The 22956-nt window shown below is 52.9% G+C and overlaps 8 protein-coding genes across 8 annotated transcripts; 5 read left to right on the top strand and 3 right to left on the bottom strand.

Moving 5' to 3' along the window:
• Window positions 1-1025: 1025 nt before the first annotated feature.
• A1O3_08957 (uncharacterized protein) lies at window positions 1026-1952 on the bottom strand (the record flags this gene model as incomplete). Its single annotated transcript, XM_007739053.1, has 2 exons — window positions 1026-1781; window positions 1890-1952. The coding sequence occupies 2 exons, from the start codon at window positions 1950-1952 to the stop codon at window positions 1026-1028; spliced, it is 819 nt and encodes a 272-aa protein (XP_007737243.1).
• Window positions 1953-3098: 1146 nt separating this feature from the next.
• On the top strand, window positions 3099-4516 carry A1O3_08956 (uncharacterized protein; the record flags this gene model as incomplete). Its single annotated transcript, XM_007739052.1, has 5 exons — window positions 3099-3239; window positions 3339-3719; window positions 3779-3838; window positions 3892-4260; window positions 4418-4516. 5 exons carry the CDS (start codon window positions 3099-3101, stop codon window positions 4514-4516), a joined length of 1050 nt encoding a protein of 349 aa, XP_007737242.1.
• Window positions 4517-5675: 1159 nt separating this feature from the next.
• Window positions 5676-8301, bottom strand: A1O3_08955 (uncharacterized protein; the record flags this gene model as incomplete). Its single annotated transcript, XM_007739051.1, has 3 exons — window positions 5676-7403; window positions 7455-7973; window positions 8035-8301. 3 exons carry the CDS (start codon window positions 8299-8301, stop codon window positions 5676-5678), a joined length of 2514 nt encoding a protein of 837 aa, XP_007737241.1.
• Window positions 8302-9744: 1443 nt separating this feature from the next.
• A1O3_08954 (uncharacterized protein) lies at window positions 9745-11100 on the top strand (the record flags this gene model as incomplete). Its single annotated transcript, XM_007739050.1, has 1 exon — window positions 9745-11100. One exon carries the CDS (start codon window positions 9745-9747, stop codon window positions 11098-11100), a length of 1356 nt encoding a protein of 451 aa, XP_007737240.1.
• A 545-nt stretch (window positions 11101-11645) lies between these two features.
• A1O3_08953 (2-methylcitrate synthase, mitochondrial) lies at window positions 11646-13046 on the bottom strand (the record flags this gene model as incomplete). The annotated part of the gene is made up of 1 exon (XM_007739049.1): window positions 11646-13046. One exon carries the CDS (start codon window positions 13044-13046, stop codon window positions 11646-11648), a length of 1401 nt encoding a protein of 466 aa, XP_007737239.1.
• A 751-nt stretch (window positions 13047-13797) lies between these two features.
• A1O3_08952 (isocitrate lyase) lies at window positions 13798-15579 on the top strand (the record flags this gene model as incomplete). The annotated part of the gene is made up of 1 exon (XM_007739048.1): window positions 13798-15579. The coding sequence occupies one exon, from the start codon at window positions 13798-13800 to the stop codon at window positions 15577-15579; it is 1782 nt and encodes a 593-aa protein (XP_007737238.1).
• Window positions 15580-16973: 1394 nt separating this feature from the next.
• Window positions 16974-20270, top strand: A1O3_08951 (ATPase; the record flags this gene model as incomplete). The annotated part of the gene is made up of 1 exon (XM_007739047.1): window positions 16974-20270. The coding sequence occupies one exon, from the start codon at window positions 16974-16976 to the stop codon at window positions 20268-20270; it is 3297 nt and encodes a 1098-aa protein (XP_007737237.1).
• A 761-nt stretch (window positions 20271-21031) lies between these two features.
• On the top strand, window positions 21032-22066 carry A1O3_08950 (uncharacterized protein; the record flags this gene model as incomplete). The annotated part of the gene is made up of 1 exon (XM_007739046.1): window positions 21032-22066. One exon carries the CDS (start codon window positions 21032-21034, stop codon window positions 22064-22066), a length of 1035 nt encoding a protein of 344 aa, XP_007737236.1.
• Between the last annotated feature and the right edge of the window lie 890 nt (window positions 22067-22956).

Genomic DNA, 22956 nt, shown 5'->3' with positions numbered 1-22956 from the left:
CAAGAGTTGGCGACATGAGACTGGTGTTAAATATTATGATTATAATGAATACTCTGCAGAACCATGTAGCATATCATTATCATTCTACCTTTCTTTACCTTTGAGTGTCAAGGAGGCAAATTAGTAAGGCAGTTGAACGGACATAACCCTGTGGGTACAGTAGTATATACGGATAATCCGCACAGATACTCCGTACCAACCCAGCTTGGAGAACGGGGATAAGCGTGGCGAGCGATCCCGAGGCCCGATGCCCGCCGTGCGATGTGCGATATTTGGAGTAATTACAGTAGTAGTACTACTAAATGACTCCTAACCAAGAAGGGCATTTGTCACAGCACAGAAGAACGACCATGGCCATTATCACTCTGTGGTAAATCGTGTGGTTCTCCGACGGGTCACGGTGTGTAGTGTATACAGAGTAGACGAGGCTCGAGGCTGAGCGTGCAGTACTCTGGTCCAGTCCTCTGGTGGTACGGTGTACTCTGGTCAGTGGTGGTACTGTACTCCGTACAACCCAGCCATCGTTGTACGATAAATCTCGTACTGCTGTTAAGTCCGGTCACTCCGGCCCGGGGGCGACTCCAAATCTGGCACCTCTGATTCATTCATTCATTCATTTGGTTCTTTTATATCCGTACGCCTACCAGGTACGCGGAGTATTACAAAGCTGAACAGGGCACCTCTCAATCATTCATTCATTTGCTTCTTCTATACTCGTAAGCACAGTATCACAAAGCTGAATCTGGCTTAAGTCTCGCTGATATAATCGCGCCCCGTGTACTAGGTGCTCTTGTGCTCTCAGTCGACGTCTCTCGTTATCTGACCGCCGCAGCAAACTCTGCATTCCGAATGAGTCAGACTTCCGGTGTAGATCATAAACCGTAGACATGAAGGGCCCTGCGATACTTGTCATGCAACCAGAGGGGAGCCTGACAAGACCACCTCCGTAGATTCAGCCATCTGTTTTTCTGAGAAATATGGTTATTCAACACAGAGAACACCATATGATAAGAAAGACTGTCTTGTTATATTTCAGGATAAACGTCTGTCCGCCTCAGCAGAGGGATTCCTCTCCGGACTTCATCAACAGCTTTCGAGTCGATGTCAACCGTGAGCATGTCCGGCTCACGGGTATCAACCTTCTCCTTGTCCAAATCCTCGACATGATCCAAACGTCCGACGATGTGACCATTCGGTGAAATGACAATGGAATCCCCGTAACTGACCCGCTTTTCATTATGTCTACCACACTGCGCCGCGGCTATAACCCAGCTCTGCGTTTCAATTGCTCGGGACCGCAGGAGAATCTCCCAGTGAAGCTTCCCCGTCGGCACGGTGAATGCTGACGGATACAACAAGGCTTCTGCTCCTTGGCGCCGCAGTCGAAGTGCAGGTTCAGGAAACCGCAGATCGAAACATATCAGGCTACCAAGCTTGCCCAAGACGGTGGGATACGGAGGGACGATTTCATTTCCTGGCTGGACGGAATCGCTCTCTTTCAGTCTCGGGCCGTTCGGACGCAAGTCAATGTCAAAAACATGCAGCTTCTGGTATCGATGAGCAATTTCCCCCTCTTTATCAATCCAGATCAGTGTGTTCTTGATCCTGTCCGAAGGTGGATCGGTCGGTTCGTGGATGCCCACATTGATCAGCAACGAGTTATCCCTGGCAGCTTGCTGGAGACCGCGAACGAAAAGGCTCTTTGAAACATCTTGACAGAGTCCCACGGATTCGGTGGCAGAGGAGGCAATGTAGTCGGATGCTTCAGGGAGGAAGAGTGCCTAGATGGGGTGGATGCTGTGAGGACATGGTCAATGCCGAGTACGGAGTACTCTGAAGCCTGACATTGAACAAAGGAAAACATCCGCGCAGGCTTCAAGTGGACTTACCTTGGCTCCCGCATCCACGGCTTTCTTGACGAGCTTCTGGCATTGGGCTAGGTTATGGGCCATGGATGCAGTCGAGCAGATTTGTCCGACAGCCTGACAGGGACAGGGACTGGTTATCAGCCAAGGAAATCCTGTCCGACCTTACTGCTGGGAGCGAAACATACGGCGAGCACCATGTTGCCAATGCCGGTCAACGGCGACAATTCCGCAGGTGATGGCAGGTGGTAGTAGGGCGACCCAAGTGACAGGACCAGGTAGCTATGGCCCCGGACTCCGCTCGACCGGTCTAGGGTTGGAGAGTAACTTGGAGGACTCGGTACACACACTCGAGTCTGTGATCTGAGGTGGGAGAAGGGTTGCAGTAGTGCAGGATACTACTCTAAAGGGTGGGCTGAGGAGCAGCGCAGCTCTCGGCCGACCTTCTCTTCCTGCTGGGCGGCTGGAGGACCGAGGTGCATTGTCTACAAACCCCGGATATGACCCCTGCGGTCCTTGGAATGGAGTACCGGAACAGTACTGCCGCCATCAGCTACCTAACTACCTAACTACCTAGTACCTACCTACTCGCCATCCTCCCCCTATATGCACGCAAGTCGCCGTCGTCATGGTCCAGAAGAATTGTTACAGCATGGTGAAGGACAGAGTATTCTGGGCCTCGGCCTGCTGTCGAGACTCTCGGTCTGGAAAACGCACCCACGTTCTCGACCCTAGCGAGCTGCAATGGAAGCGGAGCTACAGTATGATAACAAGATTTGCGGAGTATGGGCACATGGGAATCTCTCCATGAACGTCCTCGACACCTGGCACCTGGCCCCTGGCACCCACTACTCGCTTCAACACGTCATCCAGTGTCTGGCAAATCCTCCAAATGCTCGTAGCAAGCCACGAGGAGCCTATAGTACACACTATCACCTGCAATTGTTCAGCGCTTCCGCCGGTTCCTGTATCGCAGGTACCCCGCCTTTGCAGATTGTGGGCACGGTCAGTCCACAAAATGTCCCGTGGGGATGGGGATCCAAGTACTATCGCTTGTCGGTTCGGCAATTAGGCCTAATGACTGACAAAATCTGGGGGAACTTAAAGTCTCAAGATGGGCCTCACAAAGGTATATATGTTGCTCGTGACCGCTGCTTCTCTCCCGTTCTGTCTACTCGAAAAACAACCGAGCGACTTCCTACCTCAATTCCCCGCAGGACTATTTCCCCCACAATGGCCTCAATAGATATCCCCAGGCAACAGAAGGCCGCTGTCAAGGTCGGCAGCGGCACCGATTCCCGGGCTCCGGTCAAGGAAATCGAAGTGCCCCAACCAGGCCCTGGGCAGGTCCTTGTCAAGATCAACTGGCAAGTAGTTCTCGACAGCGAAAAACTAAACTAAATATGCCCGTCTCCTAACACTTCGACCAGGACCGGTCTCTGTGGCTCTGACAAATCGCTGATCCATGATGAGTGGGCGGCCTCCGGCATTGCCATGCAGCCCAGCACCGAGGGAATTGCCGGTCATGAGGGCGCTGGGGTGGTTGTGGCCGTGGGTGAGGGCGCCGAGAACAAATGGAAGGTCGGTGACCGTGCCGGTATCAAATGGGTTTGGAGCACCTGTGGCGAATGTGAATTCTGCACGAATGGCACCGACGAGCTCCACTGTCCCAACCAGAAGAACTCCGGCTTTAGTGTGCCGGGCACTTTCCAGCAATATGCTCTGAGCGATGCCAAATACACCACGCGGATCCCAGACGGCGTCTCGGATGAAGAAGCAGGGCCGATAATGTGTGGGGGCGTGACCGCCTATACGGCTTGTAAGCGAAGCAGTGTCCGTCCCGGTCAATGGCTCGTAAGTCTGCCCTTCTTCTCATTCACCTCAACTCACTGCTAATGGTGGTTCCTCGACAGGTCGTTGGCGGTGCTGGTGGCGGCCTCGGCCATCTTGCCGTGCAGTATGCGAAAGCCATGGTACGACGACGCGAAAGTCTGCTCACTGGAGTCCAAGCTGATCTTGTGTACAGGGCTTGAGGGTCATTGCAATTGACGGAGGTGACGAGAAGAAAGACTTGTGCAAGAAACTTGGTGCCGAGGAGTTCATCGACTTCACCAAGGTCCAGGACACGGCGGCAGAGGTACACCGAATCACCAAATACGGGGCCCATGGTGTAATCGTCATCGCGGCCAGCAAAGAAGCCTACGAGTCTGCTCCTACCTTACTCCGACCCGGTGGCACGGTCGTGGCTGTTGGTCTTCCTAAGGACCCGACCGTGCGGGCAGGCGCGCCTCCGATCATGTTGGCCTTGAGAAGGTTGAACGTGGTGGGAAGTGTGGTAGGTACATTAAAAGATGTAGAGGAAGCCCTTGACTTTACTGCTCGAGGGTTAGTGCACGTAAGTCGAGCCTCAGCCTCAGGCCTTCCAAGTCACTTACCACTGAATATGTCCATCTCTCCCTTCCAAGTCCCTTACCACTGAACATGTCCATCTCTTCCTTCCAAATTACTTACCACTGAATATGACCGTCTCTAACTCTGACGCTCCGCTCCAGCCAATCCTGACCAAGGGCACGTTGGAAGACGTGGACAAGTACATGGAACAGATGATTGCTGGCAAGCTTGCCGGCCGGGCGGTGCTGAAGGTTTCATAAGGCCTCAATTGGCAGTAGAGAAGCATGACATAGCACGACCACAGTCTTTCCACGATTAGCATGTCAAAGGTTGAAATGTTCCATGTTATGTTCTCTATCAAGGGGCCGCAGGGAGCGCATGCTATATAGTAGTATAGTACAGCCTAAACCAGCCTTTCTGGTTACAGTAAAGGGCAAGACTGGGAATGCCCAACCCAAGTTTGACAGACCGTGACCTTCGCTTCTATAACTCATTTGCGCATTCACTTGCGAAGTGAAGCACCAGCCAACACAACACAGGCCATATTAATTATCACCTTGATCTATCATTCTGCCGCACATCTCTCCCACAACTCACCAGATGCCTCGTCGTCGCCGTCCTCCTCCTCCGGCCCGATGGTGCAGTGGTATGAAGAGACAACAACCCAGCCCGATGGCTCAGTTGTACAAAGAGACAACAAACAAGTTGCGCTAAATGCGTCTAGAAAGAGTCTCATTACAACATACTACTACTGCCTACTGCACTGGGCGCCTCTTACCTCTAACCTCGAGGTTCATATCCTGCTATCGACCCGAAAAACCTGTAAAAAAAAAAATAGGTTCACTTCCCTACAACCTCCGTTCGAGGAGTTTGTAGGAAAAAGTTTTTTGTTTTTTGTTTGGGGGGCGTGGTATCAAACCTGGGCATTCCCAGCCTTGCTCGTTTAACCAGAAGGCTGGTATAGGCTATACTACTATATAGTATGCGCCCCCCTGCGACTCTTTAATAGAGAACATGGAACATTTCAACCTTTGACACAGTCACAGTCACGAGGCTGAGGGTTGGGAAGGCTAGGTTTAGGCGAGCGTTAGGTGATGGATCAGGCAGGCCGATGGATGGGGACTGAGTCATGTCAATGTGTGTATAAATTCTATATTCTATATATCCTAGCGAAGTGCCACTGCCTCTGCCTCTACCTCTGCCTCAAAAGAAAGCGGGTTGATCATTGTGTACTACCCTCACGTAATTATTTGCCGTACCGTGTCTCCCAGCATACATAAAGCGAAACGCCAAACCTCATTCATCGTACAGTTGCTTAACAGTGCCTGTACCAAGAAATCATTCCCTCTAGACAGAGTCCGAGACCACTCTCACATGTGTGGTGTGCCAGGAGCCAACCAGAGCCCCTTCCTCACCTCCTCACCATGAGAAAGTCATCAGAGCCGGATTCAAGACAATCGGCAACAGCAAGTGGCTGGATGTGACGGTGCTCATGGGTAGAATGGCAATGAAGTCCTTGATGAGCCAGTCATAAGGAATGAAGCCGCCAGGGTTGGTGGCCAGGACAATCATGGCGCCGATGCCGACAATGGCAAAGGCGATGCTGAACTTGAACTTGCGGATGACCTTGGGCACCTCGATGAAGAAGTTGGAGAATTCGGCTTCCTTACTCGTGGCACCCCAGCTCATATCGATCTCGAACATGTGGGCGAGCAAGGCCTGAGACACGTGCAGGGACAAGCCGCCCAAGAAAATCGACAGCATCAGGATCCACTTGAAGTTCTCGAGCAACGCCGGCACAAAGGATTTCTGGCCGATGCGGTAGCGCATGATGGCGAGGGCGATGTTGCCGAGGCCGTTGAAGACGATGACAATGCTGAACCACACTTTCCAGCTGTCAATGTAGTATTTGTCGAGGTACCCGTTGAACCAACCGATGGCGAAATAGTTGGCGAGCGTCATGATCCAGGCCGCGCCAATCGCGTAGTACGTGCCGATGTAACTGATGATGGTGATCTTGGAGGTGAAGCGGATGTTGGAGAATAGAAACCGTCGAAACAACTCGGTAAAGGGGCCCCTGTAGATCCATTTTCGCATTGGGTGGAACAGCAGCTCGTTGCAGCCGTAGGCGTATTTCTCCCACCGGGCCAGCTCGTCGTACACGGTCAAGCTGACGCCTTCTTTGAAGCCGCCGTGTGCCCAGGATGCAAGACGGATGATGTACCCGTCGCACTGCAGCCGGAGTGACATGTCGAAGTCCTCGCTGACGTGGGACTCGGACCAGAACTTCTCGTACCCATCTTCGTCGGTATACGAGACCTGCTGGATGGCGCTCCAGCGCAGGATGGCGTTGTGGCCGACGAACGGGGCGACGTCACCGTTGGCGACAGTGTACTCGATCGCCGTGTAGATCAGGTTGGTGAAAAATGTGATGCCGTTCTCGAAGAAGGTGTGTACCACCTGCATCACGCCCGAGGCAAATTGCATGATGCCCACGTCGGGCGACTGTTCCATTTCGCTCACGGCATCGAGAAGACAGTCCGCGGGCACGCGTGTGTCGCTGTCGATGAGCAAGATATAGTCGCCGATCCGGATGTTGCCGTCAGCCCACGCACGCGGATTGTCCGTCAGGACTTCTTGCAAGCATGTATCGTACGCGTCTGATTCATCATTCTGAGTCCAGGCCGACGCGCGATGATACCGTTGGAGTTTGTCTTCGACCTTGCAGGACAGCATGAGGCCGTAGTTCATGTTGGAAGCCTTTTTGAACTTCCCACGACGCACGAAACCATCACTATTATGCTTGGGCCGGGCAGTCCAACCAATGCTGTGATCGTGGTAGAACTCGATGCGCGCTTTTCGCTCTTCTTCGTCAATGATCTGCAGCCCATCATCGTTGATCAACATGTTGGCCGTGCCACCCTGTAACTCGTAAGTCGAAATGGCTTGTTTGATTGATTTGACCGTGGGGGCGATGACAGAGGCAAGCCCCTCTTTGTACACGGGGCATTGAACGGTCACATGCGGCAGCTCTGTCGTCCGCAGGCGAGGCGAGCATTTGGCCGAGAAGTATTTCGAGTTGAGCTGCATCTGCCGCACTGGGCCAATGCATTGTGCAATGCAGCCGACGATGACTTGGGCGAAGAACTGGATGTGGCATCAGCAGATGATAATGCGAGGCTGCGCCCCCAAACTTACCAGTGTGAAAAATATTTGCACTGGTACCAAAGAGAGAAAAGCCAGCCGGAGACAAGAGCCGTCGACAGCAATTTCCGTGGCCAAGGAGCGGCAGGCTAGACCAAGCAACACAACGACGATAACCAAGGTGAACGCGACGAGGACGGTGTTCATCAAGTTGGTAGGCCGTAAATCTGGCGCTGCCCCAGACTCGGTATCGATCGTACCCTGGGCACCGCCGTCTTTCTCGTTGTAGGTATTATCGTCATCCCCAGCCTCGCCGCTGTGCCAGACCAGCTCCATCAGTTGTGCCTCAATGGTAGTTGCTCTTTTCACGACGTTGGACGGATCATCATCCCACACCACCAGCAGGGATTCAGATGCGATGAAGGCAGCAAACTGGTGTTTCCGGGCCCGAGTAAGGTGGCCAATTGTGGGCAAGATTTGGACTCGAAGGCCATTCATCAGAGGCACGTCAGTTGCATCAGGGGCCCAGGCGAGGAAAGTTTTGATGACTCTTGAGTTGACGGTCATGGCCACCTGAGAGGAGATTAGCATACCATACGATGCCATACCACACCATGGCCGTACCCTTCCTTACCTGTACATTTAGTTGAGCGCACACTTGCGCAAAGTGGGAATCTAGAAGTTCCTGCGGACACGCGAGGTAATGGCCCCTGGACTTTCGTACTAAGACTCCTTCACATTGTCCGCAGCCATCGCTGACCCAAAGGTGGGAGCATTGCTGTTGATAGAGATGATTGACCATGATCTCATGTTTGATTTCTTCAATGAAACTGCTTTGCGCGCTGCGAGTTGACCTGCCGCTGATTGATGCAGCGCTGCTCTGGGTGGGTGAGTCGTCCATAGTGAATATCCCGGCTGTAGGGGAGCTCATCCTTGGGCTTAGTTGTTGCCTCAGTATATCTCGTTGAGGGGCAATTCTGGATGAACTGTTAGACTGTGATGGGTGCTGCCGGTGATGGCTCGATGGTAGCTCGGTGCCCATGTTGCTATGCGCGTAAGAAAAACAACCTACCGGCGTCGAGATGACGAATGCTGAGAGTTGCCCAACTTGATCGTGAGCATGCTCCTCGTGAGACATCTGGACAAGTCATATAGAGTCGAGACTGCCTACCTGCGGATCGCCAAAGACATTTCATAGGAAGCGTTGCGAAATCAGTACATCCGACCGTGGCTGCAGCAGCCTGGAAACCAACAATATTGCAAATTGCAGGCCTTGCCGGTAAGTCTTCTCAGACAGAAGGGCGAAGCTTGAGTTGATCCTTGACGGCCCCATTCCGTAGCATGGATGTAGCACGTCAGGACAACGATGAGATCTCGAAAACGACCAGGAAGGGCAGCAAGGGTATCTCCATAGGCGGGGTCTTCAGTGGGTAGATTGATGAGCCAGGGGGAGGTCGCTCTCCGCCACAATGGTTCTGGGAGGGCAATAGAAGGGAAGTCGACAGATATCCAGGCGGTTGGATGCAAGGATAGAGATAGCCGGGCAGACCTGGAACAAAAAGAACAGGAAGGAAATCAGGGGCGGAAGTAGTGTAGGAGTTTGCTTGACAGGTCAACCGCCCTCTTCTCAGACACGATCGTTCCCGTTGTGGTTAGCTCGGCCTTTTCTGCAAGGGGAGAAACATTGATTTGCATCTCGTCCAGATACCCACCTCATCGCCATACTCGCCGTCCCACATGCGCCTGATGCTGTGACACGTCCGCCAGTTGAAGTAAGGATGCCAGTAGAGCCGAGTCTTCTTGGTAAGAGGGCATGACAATCGTTGAGATGGCCCCTGGGGGGGCTCCCAGTTTGCTGCAGGTACGGCTTTCTTTTCTTACTTCCCCCTGTTTCCTAGCGACTCCGTCGCCTCTATTACTGGCACCGTCGACATGACAAGCTGTCGTGGCAATGGGCTCTGCAGGTCCTTGGTCCTTCTTTTTCTGGTTCTCCACTGTCGATGAAATTTATGTTTTGGAATTGGGCACCTGATCCAAAGGTTTCTGGTCGACTGCCCGAGACAAATGCGCAACCAGGCCAGAATCCTGGGGCTGTTCAGCAAGTAGTGCCCGGCGCTCTCTTCGTACTCCCACCGTGTGTATTCGCTTCTAAAAATCGCCATCTTTGCATAGCTGCCGTCGCCGTAGTTTGTATCTTCTCAGCCCATCTCCACCTGTGGAAAGCAGTACGCCTCCTGTTCTGCTACTTTCACCTTTCGCCGTCAGCATTTGGGGATACTCTGCAGACGTCTCTACCATGACACCGTTTTCCGGTCCCAGCTACTCCCTTCAAGTTGATTCATCAATGAGTGTCGAAGCAACCCCTCGTGCTGGAACGCCAGATTCGGCCATGGCCACTGCGGTGTCACAACATAAGAAATCCGCAAATCCTTTCTTAACACCGTATGCATCTGAATATCCCTCGAGGAATACATCGTCAGCAGCATTGCACCAGACCATGCTCACCCAGCGATATTTTCATTCTCGAAGAGTCAAAAAGGGCCAGGTTGAGCGACCGTGGACCAAGATCAAGGACCCTAGAGAGAAGTGGGTGACAATCATTCCCATCATTGGGCTTCTTGTCGGCGTGAGTATTGCTGGCCTCCTCGTCTGGGACGGTCTTCGGTCAGTCGTCAACCACAAATACTGCCCTGTGTACTTGGAGGATTTCGCAAATGGCTTGGACTCAAAAGTCTGGACCAAGGAGGCTGAGGTTGGCGGATTTGGCAATGGTCAGTTTGAACAGACCACCACCACCGATGAGAATGTGTTTGTGCAAGACGGAATGCTACATATCAAGCCGACACTGCAGGATCCAAAGTTGGTGACGACGAACAATGTGATCAATTTGTTGGCCGACGGTATCTGCTCATCTTCGGTCTGGAGCGACTGCATCACGGGTACCAACACCACAAATGGCACCATTGTCAATCCCGTCAAGTCAGGACGTATCAACACCAAGAAAGGAGCGGCGATCAGGTACGGCCGGATTGAAGTCGAAGCCAAACTCCCCCAAGGTGACTGGCTGTGGCCTGCGATATGGCTGCTCCCGGTCGAGAGCAAATACGGAGAGTGGCCACAATCCGGCGAGATCGATATTGCCGAGTCAAGGGGCAACAACCATACCTATCCCTCAGGGGGTAACGACATCATCTCCAGCGCGTTGCATTGGGGACCCAACGATGCCAACGATGCTTGGTGGAGAACCAACGTCAAGAGGAATGCCCTGCACACCACCTTCGCAAAGAGATTTCACACCTTTGGTCTGGAATGGTCGGAAAAATACATCTTCACCTATATCGACACTCGACTGCTGCAAGTGCTGTATACCAACTTCAACGAGCCCCTGTGGCAACGCGGTCATTTCCCCCTGTCCGACAGCAACGGTACACGACTTGTAGATCCCTGGTCGCAGACGGGCAATGCAGCGACACCCTTCGACCAAGACTTCTACCTTATCTTAAACGTTGCTGTGGGTGGAACAAATGGTTGGTTCCAAGATGGGAAGAATGGGAAGCCGTGGGTCGATGCAAGTCCAACGGCGAAAAAGGACTTTTGGAATGCTAGAGACACCTGGTTTTCGACGTGGAAAGAGGGCGGCGAGATGGTGGTGAAAAGCGTGAAAATGTGGCAGCAACAGGGATACAAAGGTTGTCAGTAATGGCGTTCTCACAACGGCAGGGTAGAGCCAAAGGTTCAAGTCGGCGACCTGGAAGGCTTGCTATCTTAACTTGGAAACCATGTTCCTAGCTACTGACTATGGAATACGGAATACATGTAGATGAGAGATTTCCCACTATCAATAACACTCGATTGCATTGGTCCTCTGCTCTCAACTCGCTCCCTTTGCGGTGTTCCAGTAGACAGGTAGCCAAATTAGGGAGGCTGAGCCTCGTCACGTGATGTCCAACTTCTGCCAGATGACCCGCCCGGGGTCTAGGAAAGCCATCTGTACAGAAAAGGCCCTACAAAAGTGGATGCACATGCCGCCGTAACTGATGGGCTGTATTTCTGGCTTTTCAAGACCAGAATTAACTGAGCAGAGCAGACAGACCGAGGTGCGCTTATTCAAGCTGTCCTTTGTCTGTTCATGTTTCCGCCTTCGATCCTAGGTACCTAACTTAAACAATTGCCAAAGGACTATCTAGATTTTCCACCCTCAGGAGACTCCACTGCTCCATCTACACCGTGCCTCGGTGGGGGATTTTACACCAGTTTCAACAGGCCGTCGAGGTTGATGCTCTTTGGTCGCTCAATTGGCAGACCAAGAGCACGGTCCCAGATGAGCTGAGCCAATGGGCCCAGGCCTCTGCTGACGCCGAAAGTGACGGTGTAGTACAGAGGATCCTGGAAGCCGTAATGGTGGAAGAGAACTCCGGAGGCGCTGTCGACGTTGGGGTGAGGGTTCTTGGTCTTGCCATGTTCGGTCAAGACACCTGGGGCAATTTCGCTGTTCTTCTTGACCAGGCGGTACACCGGGTTTTTGGCGATGTCCGCGTGGGAATCACCAAAGTCAATCAATGCCTTGAAACGAGGATCCGGCTTTCGGAGTACGCCGTGGCCATAGCCAGGGACAACCTGTCCGGAGCGAAGAGTCGCCCAGAGATAATCCTTTACGTCTTGGTCGGAGAAGTTCTCGCCGATCTGAGATTGCATCTTCAAGATCCAACGAAGGACTTCTTGCGCGGCAAGGCCGTGCAGGGGCCCTGCCAAACCAAGCAGACCCGCGGCGTATGACAGGTACGGGTCTGAGAGAGCAGACCCCACCAGGTGAGTCGCGTGGGCGGAGACGTTGCCGCCTTCATGGTCCCCGTGAAGGGCCAAGTACAGACGGAGCAGATCCTGGAAGCCTTCGTTTTCCTTGCCCGGCTTGCCAAGAAGTTTGGCAAAGTTGTAAGCCCAATCTTGGTCCTTGTCAACAGGGATATCCAGAGCAGCCTTGTCGAAAATGGCCGCAGCGACGCGAGGCAGCTTGGCGAGAAGGTTGATGCTGTCGTCGAAGGTGGGCTCCCAGTACTCGGTCTTGCTCAGCCCATCGGCGTACTTCTTTGCGAACAGAGACTCAGTGTTCAATGCAGCCACAGCAACTGACAGCTGCGTCATTGGATGGACGTTCTTGTCAAACGACCTGAGCAGGTTGACGATATGGGCCGGGAGTTCCGCCTTTTCGGCCAGCTCGCGCGACAGCGCCCGAACTTGAGATGTCGACGGGACTTTTCCGGTCAGGAGGAGCCAGAACATGGCCTCAGGAAGCATCTCGGTGCCAGAAGTACCCTTGGGGAGCTCTTTCTGGCAGTCGGCGATTGTTCGGCCATGAAAGCGAATTCCTTCGTTTGCATCCAAGACACTGCCTTCCCACACCATGGACTTCATGGTTCTCATACCGCCAATAACCTGCCCGACGGTGATCTCTCCAATCTTCTTGTCGGCATGGCTCTTGACTTCCTTCAGCAATTCTCGCTTCTCAGGGATCACAGATTGGAGCGTAGTCTTGAGATCAGGCTCGGCTGCGGACGCGTAGGTTCGGTAGGCGAAGGACGACGACCGCCGGGTAGAGGTACGTAGGGCCCTTAGGGCCGTTTGGGCATTTCGTGTGCTGGCAGCCATTGCAATAGAGAAGCTGCGAGCTTGAAATCTGTGCGGTCGTGCTTTTGTTGATATGGGTGGTTGTGGCTGATCCCCGCACAATCAGCAGTGGAGGGGAAGCTTGCAGGATTGAGAAGAGGTGAAGGCTTGTGGAGGAGTTGTGAAAACGCGAGGAGTTAGAGCCTTAATGCTTCGAGCTCTGAAGTCAACGAAACTATCCGTCGCTCTTTAATTCCTTTCACCGGAACGAGTAGGGGAGAAGAGCGTCTGCTCGGAATGCACGCAAGAGGGCAACATCCTCGGCGAGGCTAATAAGGGCCCCAGAGAATCCCGCAACACCGAAGCAACCTCAACTAGCCGGAACCGAGGCTTTGCTGCTCCGTGGGGAGTTCGGGGGTTCTCCAGCTGCTGTCTGGCAAGAAACCGGCGCTTACAGATAGTAGTTAGTAAGGTGGCAAATGCCTTGTCAGACATACTCACATATTTCCTCACGGCCCGGCCCAAACTCCGAACTGCGGCCGGGTGCTTTCCAGTACGAGACCTGTTGTATGCGAAAATACGTGGAATTATATGCTTTGCTCATTCCTAGGTAGCTTGACTCGATCTGCTGCGACTACTACTACTACTGTGTTTTCCGCCAGAGCCTCATTACAAAGCAGCTCTGGGCTGCTTTCAGCTACTAAGAGCCGCCGAGTGACTCCTTCGAATTTGGATCACTCCTCGTACTCTCCATAGGCCCAAACCCACAGGACCAAAGAATACAGCAACGAGCATGCTTCGACAAGTTTCAAGGAGCCTTGCAAGGCCCGTTGCACGAACTGTCCCGAGAGTGAGGGTGTCGAGACCATTCCTCGCAACGATGCCTCGCCACTTGTCGTCCTTGCCCCAGGTTGACCCCCCAGTGTCGACGACACTACCCTCGGATTCGTTTCAGTTACTTTCCACCGAAGAGAAGGCCGGGGACGCAGAAGATATCTTGTTCAAAGAACAAGTTAGGGATGTGAACAACTGGTGGGCGTCCCCTCGGTATGAAGGAATCAAGAGACCCTACACTGCCGAGGATGTTGTGAGTAAGAGGGGGACATTGCAGCAGAGTTATCCTAGTTCGATAATGGCCAGGAAACTGTTCAACCTCCTCAACGAGAGAGCGGCTGAGGGACAACCCGTCCACACAATGGGAGCAATCGATCCTGTCCAGATGACGCAGCAGGCGCCGAACCAAGAGATCCTTTACGTGTCCGGTTGGGCATGCTCTTCGGTCCTTACCACCACGAACGAAGTCTCCGCAGATTTCGGAGACTATCCCTACAATACCGTACCCAACCAAGTTCAGAGATTATTCAAGGCACAACAACTACATGACCGAAAGCACTTCGATGCTCGTAGGAAGCTGAGCGCGGAAGAGCGAGCGAAGACTCCTTACATTGACTACTTGCGACCCATCGTAGCCGATGGTGATACTGGTCATGGTGGTCTGTCTGCCGTTATCAAGCTGGCAAAATTGTTCGCTGAGAACGGTGCCGCTGCTGTGCACTTCGAAGATCAGCTCCACGGTGGCAAGAAGTGTGGACATCTGGCAGGCAAAGTGTTGGTGCCTGTCGGCGATCACATTAACCGCCTTGTGGCTGCCAGGTTTCAATGGGACATGATGGGCTCCGAAAATCTCGTCATTGCCCGCACCGACTCCGAGAGCGGTAAACTGCTTTCCAGCGCCGTCGATGTGCGAGATCACGAGTACATCCTAGGTGTTGCGGAAGAGACAGAGCCACTTGCCGAAGTTCTTCAAGAAATGGAGCTGAATGGGGCGAGTGGAGCTGAAGTCGACGAGTTTGAATCCGCCTGGGTCAAAAAGCATAAGCTGGTCACATTCGACGAAGCGGTGGAAGCTCACATCAAGTCAGAGGGTGGAGACGCCTCCGAGTACCTCGCGAAAACCAAAGAGAACCGCAACTTATCACTGTCAAAACGCCGTGCCCTCTCCAACCAGTACACGAAGTCTCCTGTTTTTTGGTCTTCCGACATCCCTCGAACCCGGGAGGGCTTCTATCACTACCGAGCAGGCATCTCAGCCGCCACTAAACGAGCGATTGAATTTGCCCCATACGCTGATCTTCTCTGGCTCGAAACTGCTGACCCTAGCGTTTCGAAAGCCGCAGGTTTTGCTCGAGAAATCCGCGCAGCTTATCCTGGCAAGAAATTGGTGTATAACCTGAGCCCATCATTCAACTGGATGGGACAAGGCTTCGATGATGCCTCCTTGAAATCCTTCGTTTGGGATCTTGCCAAAGAAGGCTTCGTGCTTCAGTTGATCTCCTTGGCCGGCCTCCACTCCACAGCTACCATCAGCGCCGAGCTATCACGGGGCTTCAAGGAAGACGGCATGTTGGCGTATGTCAATCTCGTTCAGAGTCGGGAGAAGGCGCTTGGTGTTGACGTCCTGACACACCAGAAATGGAGTGGCGCTCCGTACATTGATGGGATTATTGGCGCCATCCAAAGTGGCAGCAGCAGCAGCAGGAGTATGGGCGAGGGTAACACGGAGTCGAGCTTCTAGGTACTCGCTCAAAGTAGCGAGTGACGAGACTTGCCTTATCTTCCTTGACCGACCTATGAATCTTGCGGGATCAGAGGGCTGCCGTCTCGAACAACTTGAGCATTTCTTTCCATCCACGGTTGAAGCTGACTGCGTAGAGAGGCCGCAGCATGACCGTGTCTGTCTGTCCTCCGACCGGCCGGGAACAGGATATTCCCAGGGACATAATGTGCCAAATGCAGAGACCATGGTCTGTTTGCGTTCTGACGAAAGCTGTTTGCACATAGCCGTGCGCAAATGGTCAATCTGGTAAGTCGACATGCATTCATGTGATACTCCCCAGATTCGGGCATGGTCTCTCTGGCACAGTCTCCTATAGATGAGATGATTTGAACTGGACTGGATGTAATCTCTATATATACACATAACATTTTCCTGGGCATTTTCTTAAGTGGCCTCTAGGATTTCTGGACCTGTGGTACCTCCAACGTAATCCATCTAGCGTTCTCCAAATGTATCCCATATTAGCGATTGAGATGGCCGAATCTTGTGTGGATTTCTGGTTCCATGTCCAGGCGAAAGAGCGGCATGGTGGGACAAAGTATGGACGTACTGGAGAGGCTGATCGTCACCGGGCAGTGGACCGAACCGCAGAGGGAGATGGTGGCTAACAAATTGTGAGTTTTTTTTTTGGTTCCAGAGCTGTTAGAGTAGCGTGGTTGTAGGTTGGATTAGCTACGGTTCGTAGTAGCGATACTTTGTACGTTTTGAGGCGCCGCGATTGCGAGACTATGTAGCCTCTGCTGACAATGATAAGCAATATGAGTTGTGAGTTGCCATACCAGCTGATGTAGCCTTTGCACAAGCTGCACTCGAGATGCAGGTTAGGTGCCGGGTGAGCCTCACGTTTAGTAGCCTCGAGTATTATGTAGTACCAGGCCTTAGTTAGCCCTGATACAGGCGTCACCCCTCTGTTAGAGGGAGGCTTAGGGCACCTAGAAGGGTACAGGACTGCACGTGAAAAGGATTTCCAGTGGCTGCCTAAGGACCGTGCTCGGGTGGCTTACACCGAGTGGCCCAAGCCCCTTAACCCAGCACAGGGCAACTTTGACCCTGCAATGATCATGGGCGTAATGATAATGCTAACTGCTAACAAATGCTACCGCTAACCATAAAATTTCGTAGGGCTGAAAAAAAGTGGCGGCGCCTCTCGCTGCCCGCAGGCTGATTTAGATTTCTCCCTTCAGCAATTTCTTTTCTGTCCTCGCAAACCACTCTCCCCTCTCCCCTCCTGCTTTTTCATAGGGAACTTCAGGACGCTGATATCGGTGCCGCGATCGATACAGCAGGTGTCCTTTCCCTTACCTTTACGTGGCCGCGGCGTCTTCCGTTGCGACAACTTTTCTCTCTAGAACATGCCACATTTTGAAAGCCCTCCTCTGGCTCCCGCAATGGCTACTTCTGTAGTTCCGTCCAAGTCAAACTTCTCCGGAATCCCTCCTACTGTTGACGAAGTCAACGGCATCTTGAGGTCGATTCTCGACACCGACAGCGCTCAGACCGCTCTTGATGCCGCGTACGCGCTGACGAATCTTCTGATCCAGTCCGTCGGCATTCGGGCTCTGCTTGCTTACAACCTCATTCCCGAAATTAAAAAAGCGGCGGTTGACAAGAAAAATGCCTCTAAACGCGAAAGTGCCATGTTCATCCTGGGGGCCATGTTCGAAAGGTTTCCTCGCGAACAACCCCTCAGTGAAGTTATCTTCCTAGTGCAGGATGGAGGACTTTTCCATCTCGTCCTCGACGGCTTGGCCGATAAGGTATCTTCGGTCCGGGAATCGGCACAATATGCTGTCGACGAACTGTTTAAGAGCCTCGAGCCAGAAGCCATGGTCGCGGGCCTCCTACCCGCGTTGCAAAAATATCTTTCCAAGCCCACTGGCAAGTGGCAAGGCACTGTTGGAGCATTCACGCTACTGGGAAAGATGGCCGACAAAGCCCAGATAGGTGCAGGCTCCAAAGAGGAGGAACTGGCCAAGGACGTCTTGCGAGAGTCTATGGGCAGGACCCTGAAAGACCTCATCCCGGTGGTCGAAGGGGGCATGCATGATCTGAAGGCAGAAGTCGCCAGAGCGGCAACCAAGTCCATGAGCTCCCTTACCACTCTGCTGCAAAACGATGATGTCGCTCCTCGGATTCCTCTTCTCATCGAGACCATGAAGAACCCCTCCACGCCAACCCTCCAGAAAACCATCCTCGCGCTTTCACAGACAACCTTCGTCGCCATCGTCACCTCACCCGTCCTCGCCCTCCTTACTCCCTTGCTGGAGAGGTCTTTGAACTCACCAAGCACAAGCCAGGAAGTACTGAGGCAGACCGTGGTCGTGGTGGAGAATTTGACGAAATTGGTCCACGATCCAGTCGAAGCCAGGACATTCCTGCCCAAGCTCCAGCCTGGTGTTCAAAAAGTAAAGGATAATGCCTCACTTCCTGAAGTGCGCGAATTGGCTACAAGAGCGGTGGATGTCATGAAGAAAGCCATGGGCGACGACAAAGACGGGGTGACTGCTGGTCAGATCGCCCGAACCACCACTGACGACGTCTTGAAGGTTTTGGATGGACAGATTCGATCCCACGGCGGCATCCAGAAGGAAGACCTGGCCGTCTGGAAGCAGGGACAGGTTTATATCTCCGAGATGGTCAGAGAAGATGTCAACATTAGGGTCTTTTCGCGAATTCCCGGCCGAGTGGGACCCTACCTCCGATATCTGTTGCCAGATGATCAATGCACGACCATCGCAGAGGGAGTCCAGAAATTCTTCGTGGAGGAAGACCACAAGAAGTATGGTGCCCCTGTGGTGGAGAATCCCGACGAGGTCGAGGTCGTAAATGCCGACTTCTCTCTGGCCTACGGTGGCATGTTGCTGCTCTCCCATACCAATCTTCGGCTCTTGAAAGGTCACAGGTACGGACTTTGCGGGCGCAACGGCGCAGGTAAATCGACATTGATGCGAAGCATTGCAGATGGCAAATTGGAGGGATTCCCACCGAAAGATGTGCTAAAGACATGTTTTGTCGAGCACAACCAAGGCGAGGATGCCGACATCAGCATTCTTGAGTTTGTATCCAAGGACCCGGAGATTGCTAAAGAAGGTCGAGAACGCATCTCACAAGTTCTCAGCGAGGTTGGTTTCACTGCTGGTCCTGAGGGCCGACAGTCACACAAAGTCGGATCGTTGTCTGGAGGATGGAAAATGAAGTTGGCCCTGGCAAGAGCCATGTTGATGCGTGCCGACGTATTACTCCTGGACGAGCCGACCAACCATCTCGACGTTGCCAACGTCAAGTGGCTTCAAGAATATCTCCAGACCCATACCGAGATCACTTCATTGATCGTGTCCCACGACTCCGGATTCCTTGATGCGGTCTGCACAGATATCTATCACTACGAACAGAAGAAGTTGGTTCATTATACCGGCAACCTCGCGGCATTCGTCCAAGTCAACCCCGAGGGCAAGAGCTACTACACGCTGTCAGCATCCCAGGTGCAATTCAAATTCCCATCTCCGGGCATCCTTAGTGGGGTGAAATCAAACACCAGGTCGATCCTCCGAATGTCAAACGTCAGCTTCACCTACCCTGGCGCTTCGAAGCCTAGCTTGCATGATGTCTCGTGTTCATTGAGCTTGTCTTCCCGAGTGGCTATCATCGGTGCCAATGGTGCCGGGAAATCCACACTGATTAAGCTGTTGACTGGCGAAACAATCCCACAGACTGGCAAGGTTGAAAAGCACCCCAACCTTCGAATCGGTTACATCAAACAACACGCACTTGAACACGTGGAGATGCATCTTGAAAAGACCCCCAACCAATATCTGCAATGGAGATATGCCAACGGTGATGATCGGGAGGTGCTGATGAAGGCCACCCGTACCCTGACCGACGAAGACAAGGCTCAAATGGAGAAGTGGATTGACCTTGGAGACAGCACGCCCCCCCGGCAGCTTGAAAATCTGATGGGTCGACAAAAGTACAAGAAGACTTTCCAGTACGAAGTGAAATGGAAGAACATGATTCCTAAGTTCAACACTCAAGTTTCTCGAGAGACCCTCCTCGAATGGGGTTTCCAGAAGCTTGTGCAAGAATTCGACGACCATGAAGCATCTCGGGAAGGGTTGGGATACCGTATCCTCGAGCCCAAGGTGATTTCAAAGCACTTTGAAGACGTGGGCCTGGATCCCGAAATTGCCAACCACAACCAAATTGCAGGGCTGAGCGGTGGCCAAAAGGTCAAGGTCGTGTTGGCTGGCGCCATGTGGAACAACCCACATTTGCTGGTGCTGGACGAACCGACCAACTTTTTAGACCGAGACTCGCTTGGTGGCCTGGCCGTTGCCATTCGGGAATACAAGGGCGGCGTCGTCATGATCAGTCACAACGAAGAGTTTGTGGGAGCTTTGTGCCCGGAACAATGGCACGTTGCTGATGGAAGGGTCACTCACAAGGGCCACCTTGCCGTGGATCTCAATCGATTCGAAGACTCACGGCCTGGATCGAGCAACGTCAGCTCCGCCGTCTCGAGTGCCACTGCCTCGGCGGTCAATTCGGGAGTTGAGGACAATGGCGACATGAACTTCCGGGCCAAGAAGAAGAAGAAGATGACTCGAGCCCAGTTGAAGGACAGAGAAGTGCGGCGGAGATTACGACAGTAAGTTTGACTCCTGAACCTTGATTGATGAACGGGATGCTAACATGGGTGATTGCTAGTATCGAATGGCTTAACAGCCCCAAGGGAACGCCGCATCCGCCCGATACGGACGACGAAGCATGAGAGATCAGGCGGAATTGCAATTCCGACCGGGGTCTCTTCCTCCCATTTTTCTTTTGGTCATAGCGGTGGCGTTGGCGTTGGCGTCGATGTTAATGACAAGGCTGTGCATCAGAAGGCATGAGCGACGACGGGTACCGGCAATAGACGGGGACTGGCCTGGGTTATGGCAGATCAATAGAGGGCCTATGCGATTATTCGATGTGATTTGAACGATGATTTTGTATATTCTCACGACGATGAGGGTGTGAATAGACCGGGCATTGACTACAGTTTCCAGAGTCGAGTGCCGAGTGCCTAGTCGTGAATATCTCTTCAACGACAAGCACTTTGGTGACGATTAAAAGTTGATTGAATGAATTCAGATGTCTTGTAAGGGGTGTGAATGTTCCAGCTTCCCTGTGCTGCCGACGGTATGTGTGCAAGATGCCGAATATGGCCATTCGTATGCCGTGGATTCTGTATCGCTGGAAAGGAGTGGTGAGGCATGGAGACATGACGTCGGCTTAGGCCTTTTCCAACGCCGATTTTCTCTATTCTCTACAATTCTCAGCCACATCTAGTTACTAACCAAGCTGCCACAATACCAAACAACGACCTCCACCCTCTGAGTGTCAGTAACAGTCTGCACACCGGTCCGTCAGAATGAGCAGCAGCCTCGGCCTCAGCACACCTGACAAGACCACGACGGCCGGTTCCATGATTAAAATCGACCCTGCCCGCGCCGCAATCTTACAGGCGAATCTGCAGTCTGTACAGCAGCGAATCTCGGCGGCGTTGTCTTCCCATTCTCATTCCCATCCTCATCAGTCCCCGTCTCAATCTCAGTCTCAGCCTCAAGACCCCCGCCTACCGAAACATGCTCCCCGCCTAGTGGCGGTATCGAAACTCAAACCGGCAAGCGACGTGCTCGCGCTCCACCAGCCGCCGACTTCGCACACGCACTTTGGCGAGAACTACGCGCAAGAGCTGGTGGAAAAGGCGCGGGTGCTGCCGAAGACGATCCAATGGCACTTCATCGGCGGGCTACAGAGTAACAAGGCGGCGCACCTGGCCAAGGAAGTCGACAATCTGTGGGCGGTCGAGAGCGTGGACACGGTGAAGAAGGCGACGCTGCTCGACAAGGGACGGGCAGAGAGGAATGCGCGGGTGAAGCAACAGGACAGCAAGAACGGCCAATCGCATCTAGAAACATCGTCACGCTCAGCCTCGGAGCCTGAGGCCGACGCGCAATCGCAATCGCAATCACAATTACAACCCGAGCCACTCAGAGTCTTCATCCAAGTCAACACGTCTGGAGAAGAATCCAAGTCCGGCGTCTCGCCAGCCACCGACGAGCTGGTGACCCTGGCCCGCCACATCCACACTTCATGTCCCAATCTGCAGCTCCAGGGCCTCATGACCATCGGCGCAATCGCCCGGTCCAAGGCCACCACGGTCGAGACGGAGAACGAAGATTTCATCTGCCTGCGCGAGGCCCGGGACCGGCTGGCCCGCGACTTGGACCTCGACCCGGCCGCCTTGGAGCTGAGTATGGGCATGAGCGAGGACTTTGAGGGCGCCATCCACCAGGGCAGTAGTGAGGTTCGAGTCGGAAGCACTATATTCGGCGAGAGGCCGCCCAAGAAGGATGCGAAGGTGGTCGATGTCGACAATGCACATCCTCAGTCTAAGAGCTAGTAGTGTCGATGTCGAAAATGCACATCCTCAGTCCAAGAGCTAGTAGTGGTAGTGGAAGGTCGTCGATGTCGACAATGCACATCCTCAGTCCAAGAGCTAGTAGTGGTAGTGGTAGTGGACGATGTCGAAAATGCAGATCCTACTCAGTCTAAGAGCTAGTAGTGGTAGTGGTATTGGGCGATGTCGAAAATGCAGATCCTACTCAGCCCAAGAGTCAGTAGGTAATAGTGGTGGTGGTGGTAGTGGTAGTGGTAGTGCTGGCGGTGGGCGACGGTACCAGTGTGCTACGACTACGGTATACGGTACGGATACGGATATATTGCCCTGCGCAAACGAGGCGTACCTAACCATCCCCATCATGTGCGTTCGGCCTGCTGTTAAGAAACATGTTTACTGTTTACTGTTTACTGTTTCCTGTTTCCTGTTTCCTGTTTCCTGTTTCCTGTTTACTGTTTCCTACCAACTACCTTAGGTACTTTACTACCTCCCTTACTACCTTCGTGCTCCTGCTTCTGCTCCTGCTCCTACTCCCGGGAGCCTGTGCTGTTTATTGTACTGTTTATTGTTCGGCGTGTTCATCAGGGTCGTATCTATCTATACATCATGGATTGAGGTGCTGACTGTACTGCACTGCACACCATAGCACAGCTAGAGACCCAATTCTCGAGTGTGAAAGCGAAAGTGAACGCGAAAGGATGGCGAGAATGAATGTCATGGACTATAGATTTAGACATGGACATATTTGGACTTAAACTTAGACTTGGGTGGACTTCGACATAGACTTCGGATATACATATACACATCGACAGACACATACACATCGACAGACACATACACATCGACAGACACATACACATCGACAGACACATACACATCGACAGACACATACA

Source organism: Capronia epimyces (assembly GCF_000585565.1).
Source record: "Capronia epimyces CBS 606.96 chromosome Unknown aczIQ-supercont1.8, whole genome shotgun sequence".
NCBI classification, from domain to species: domain Eukaryota; kingdom Fungi; phylum Ascomycota; class Eurotiomycetes; order Chaetothyriales; family Herpotrichiellaceae; genus Capronia; species Capronia epimyces.
Note: the sequence above shows the minus strand (reverse complement) of the source record. Positions and strands in the feature narration are given on the sequence as shown.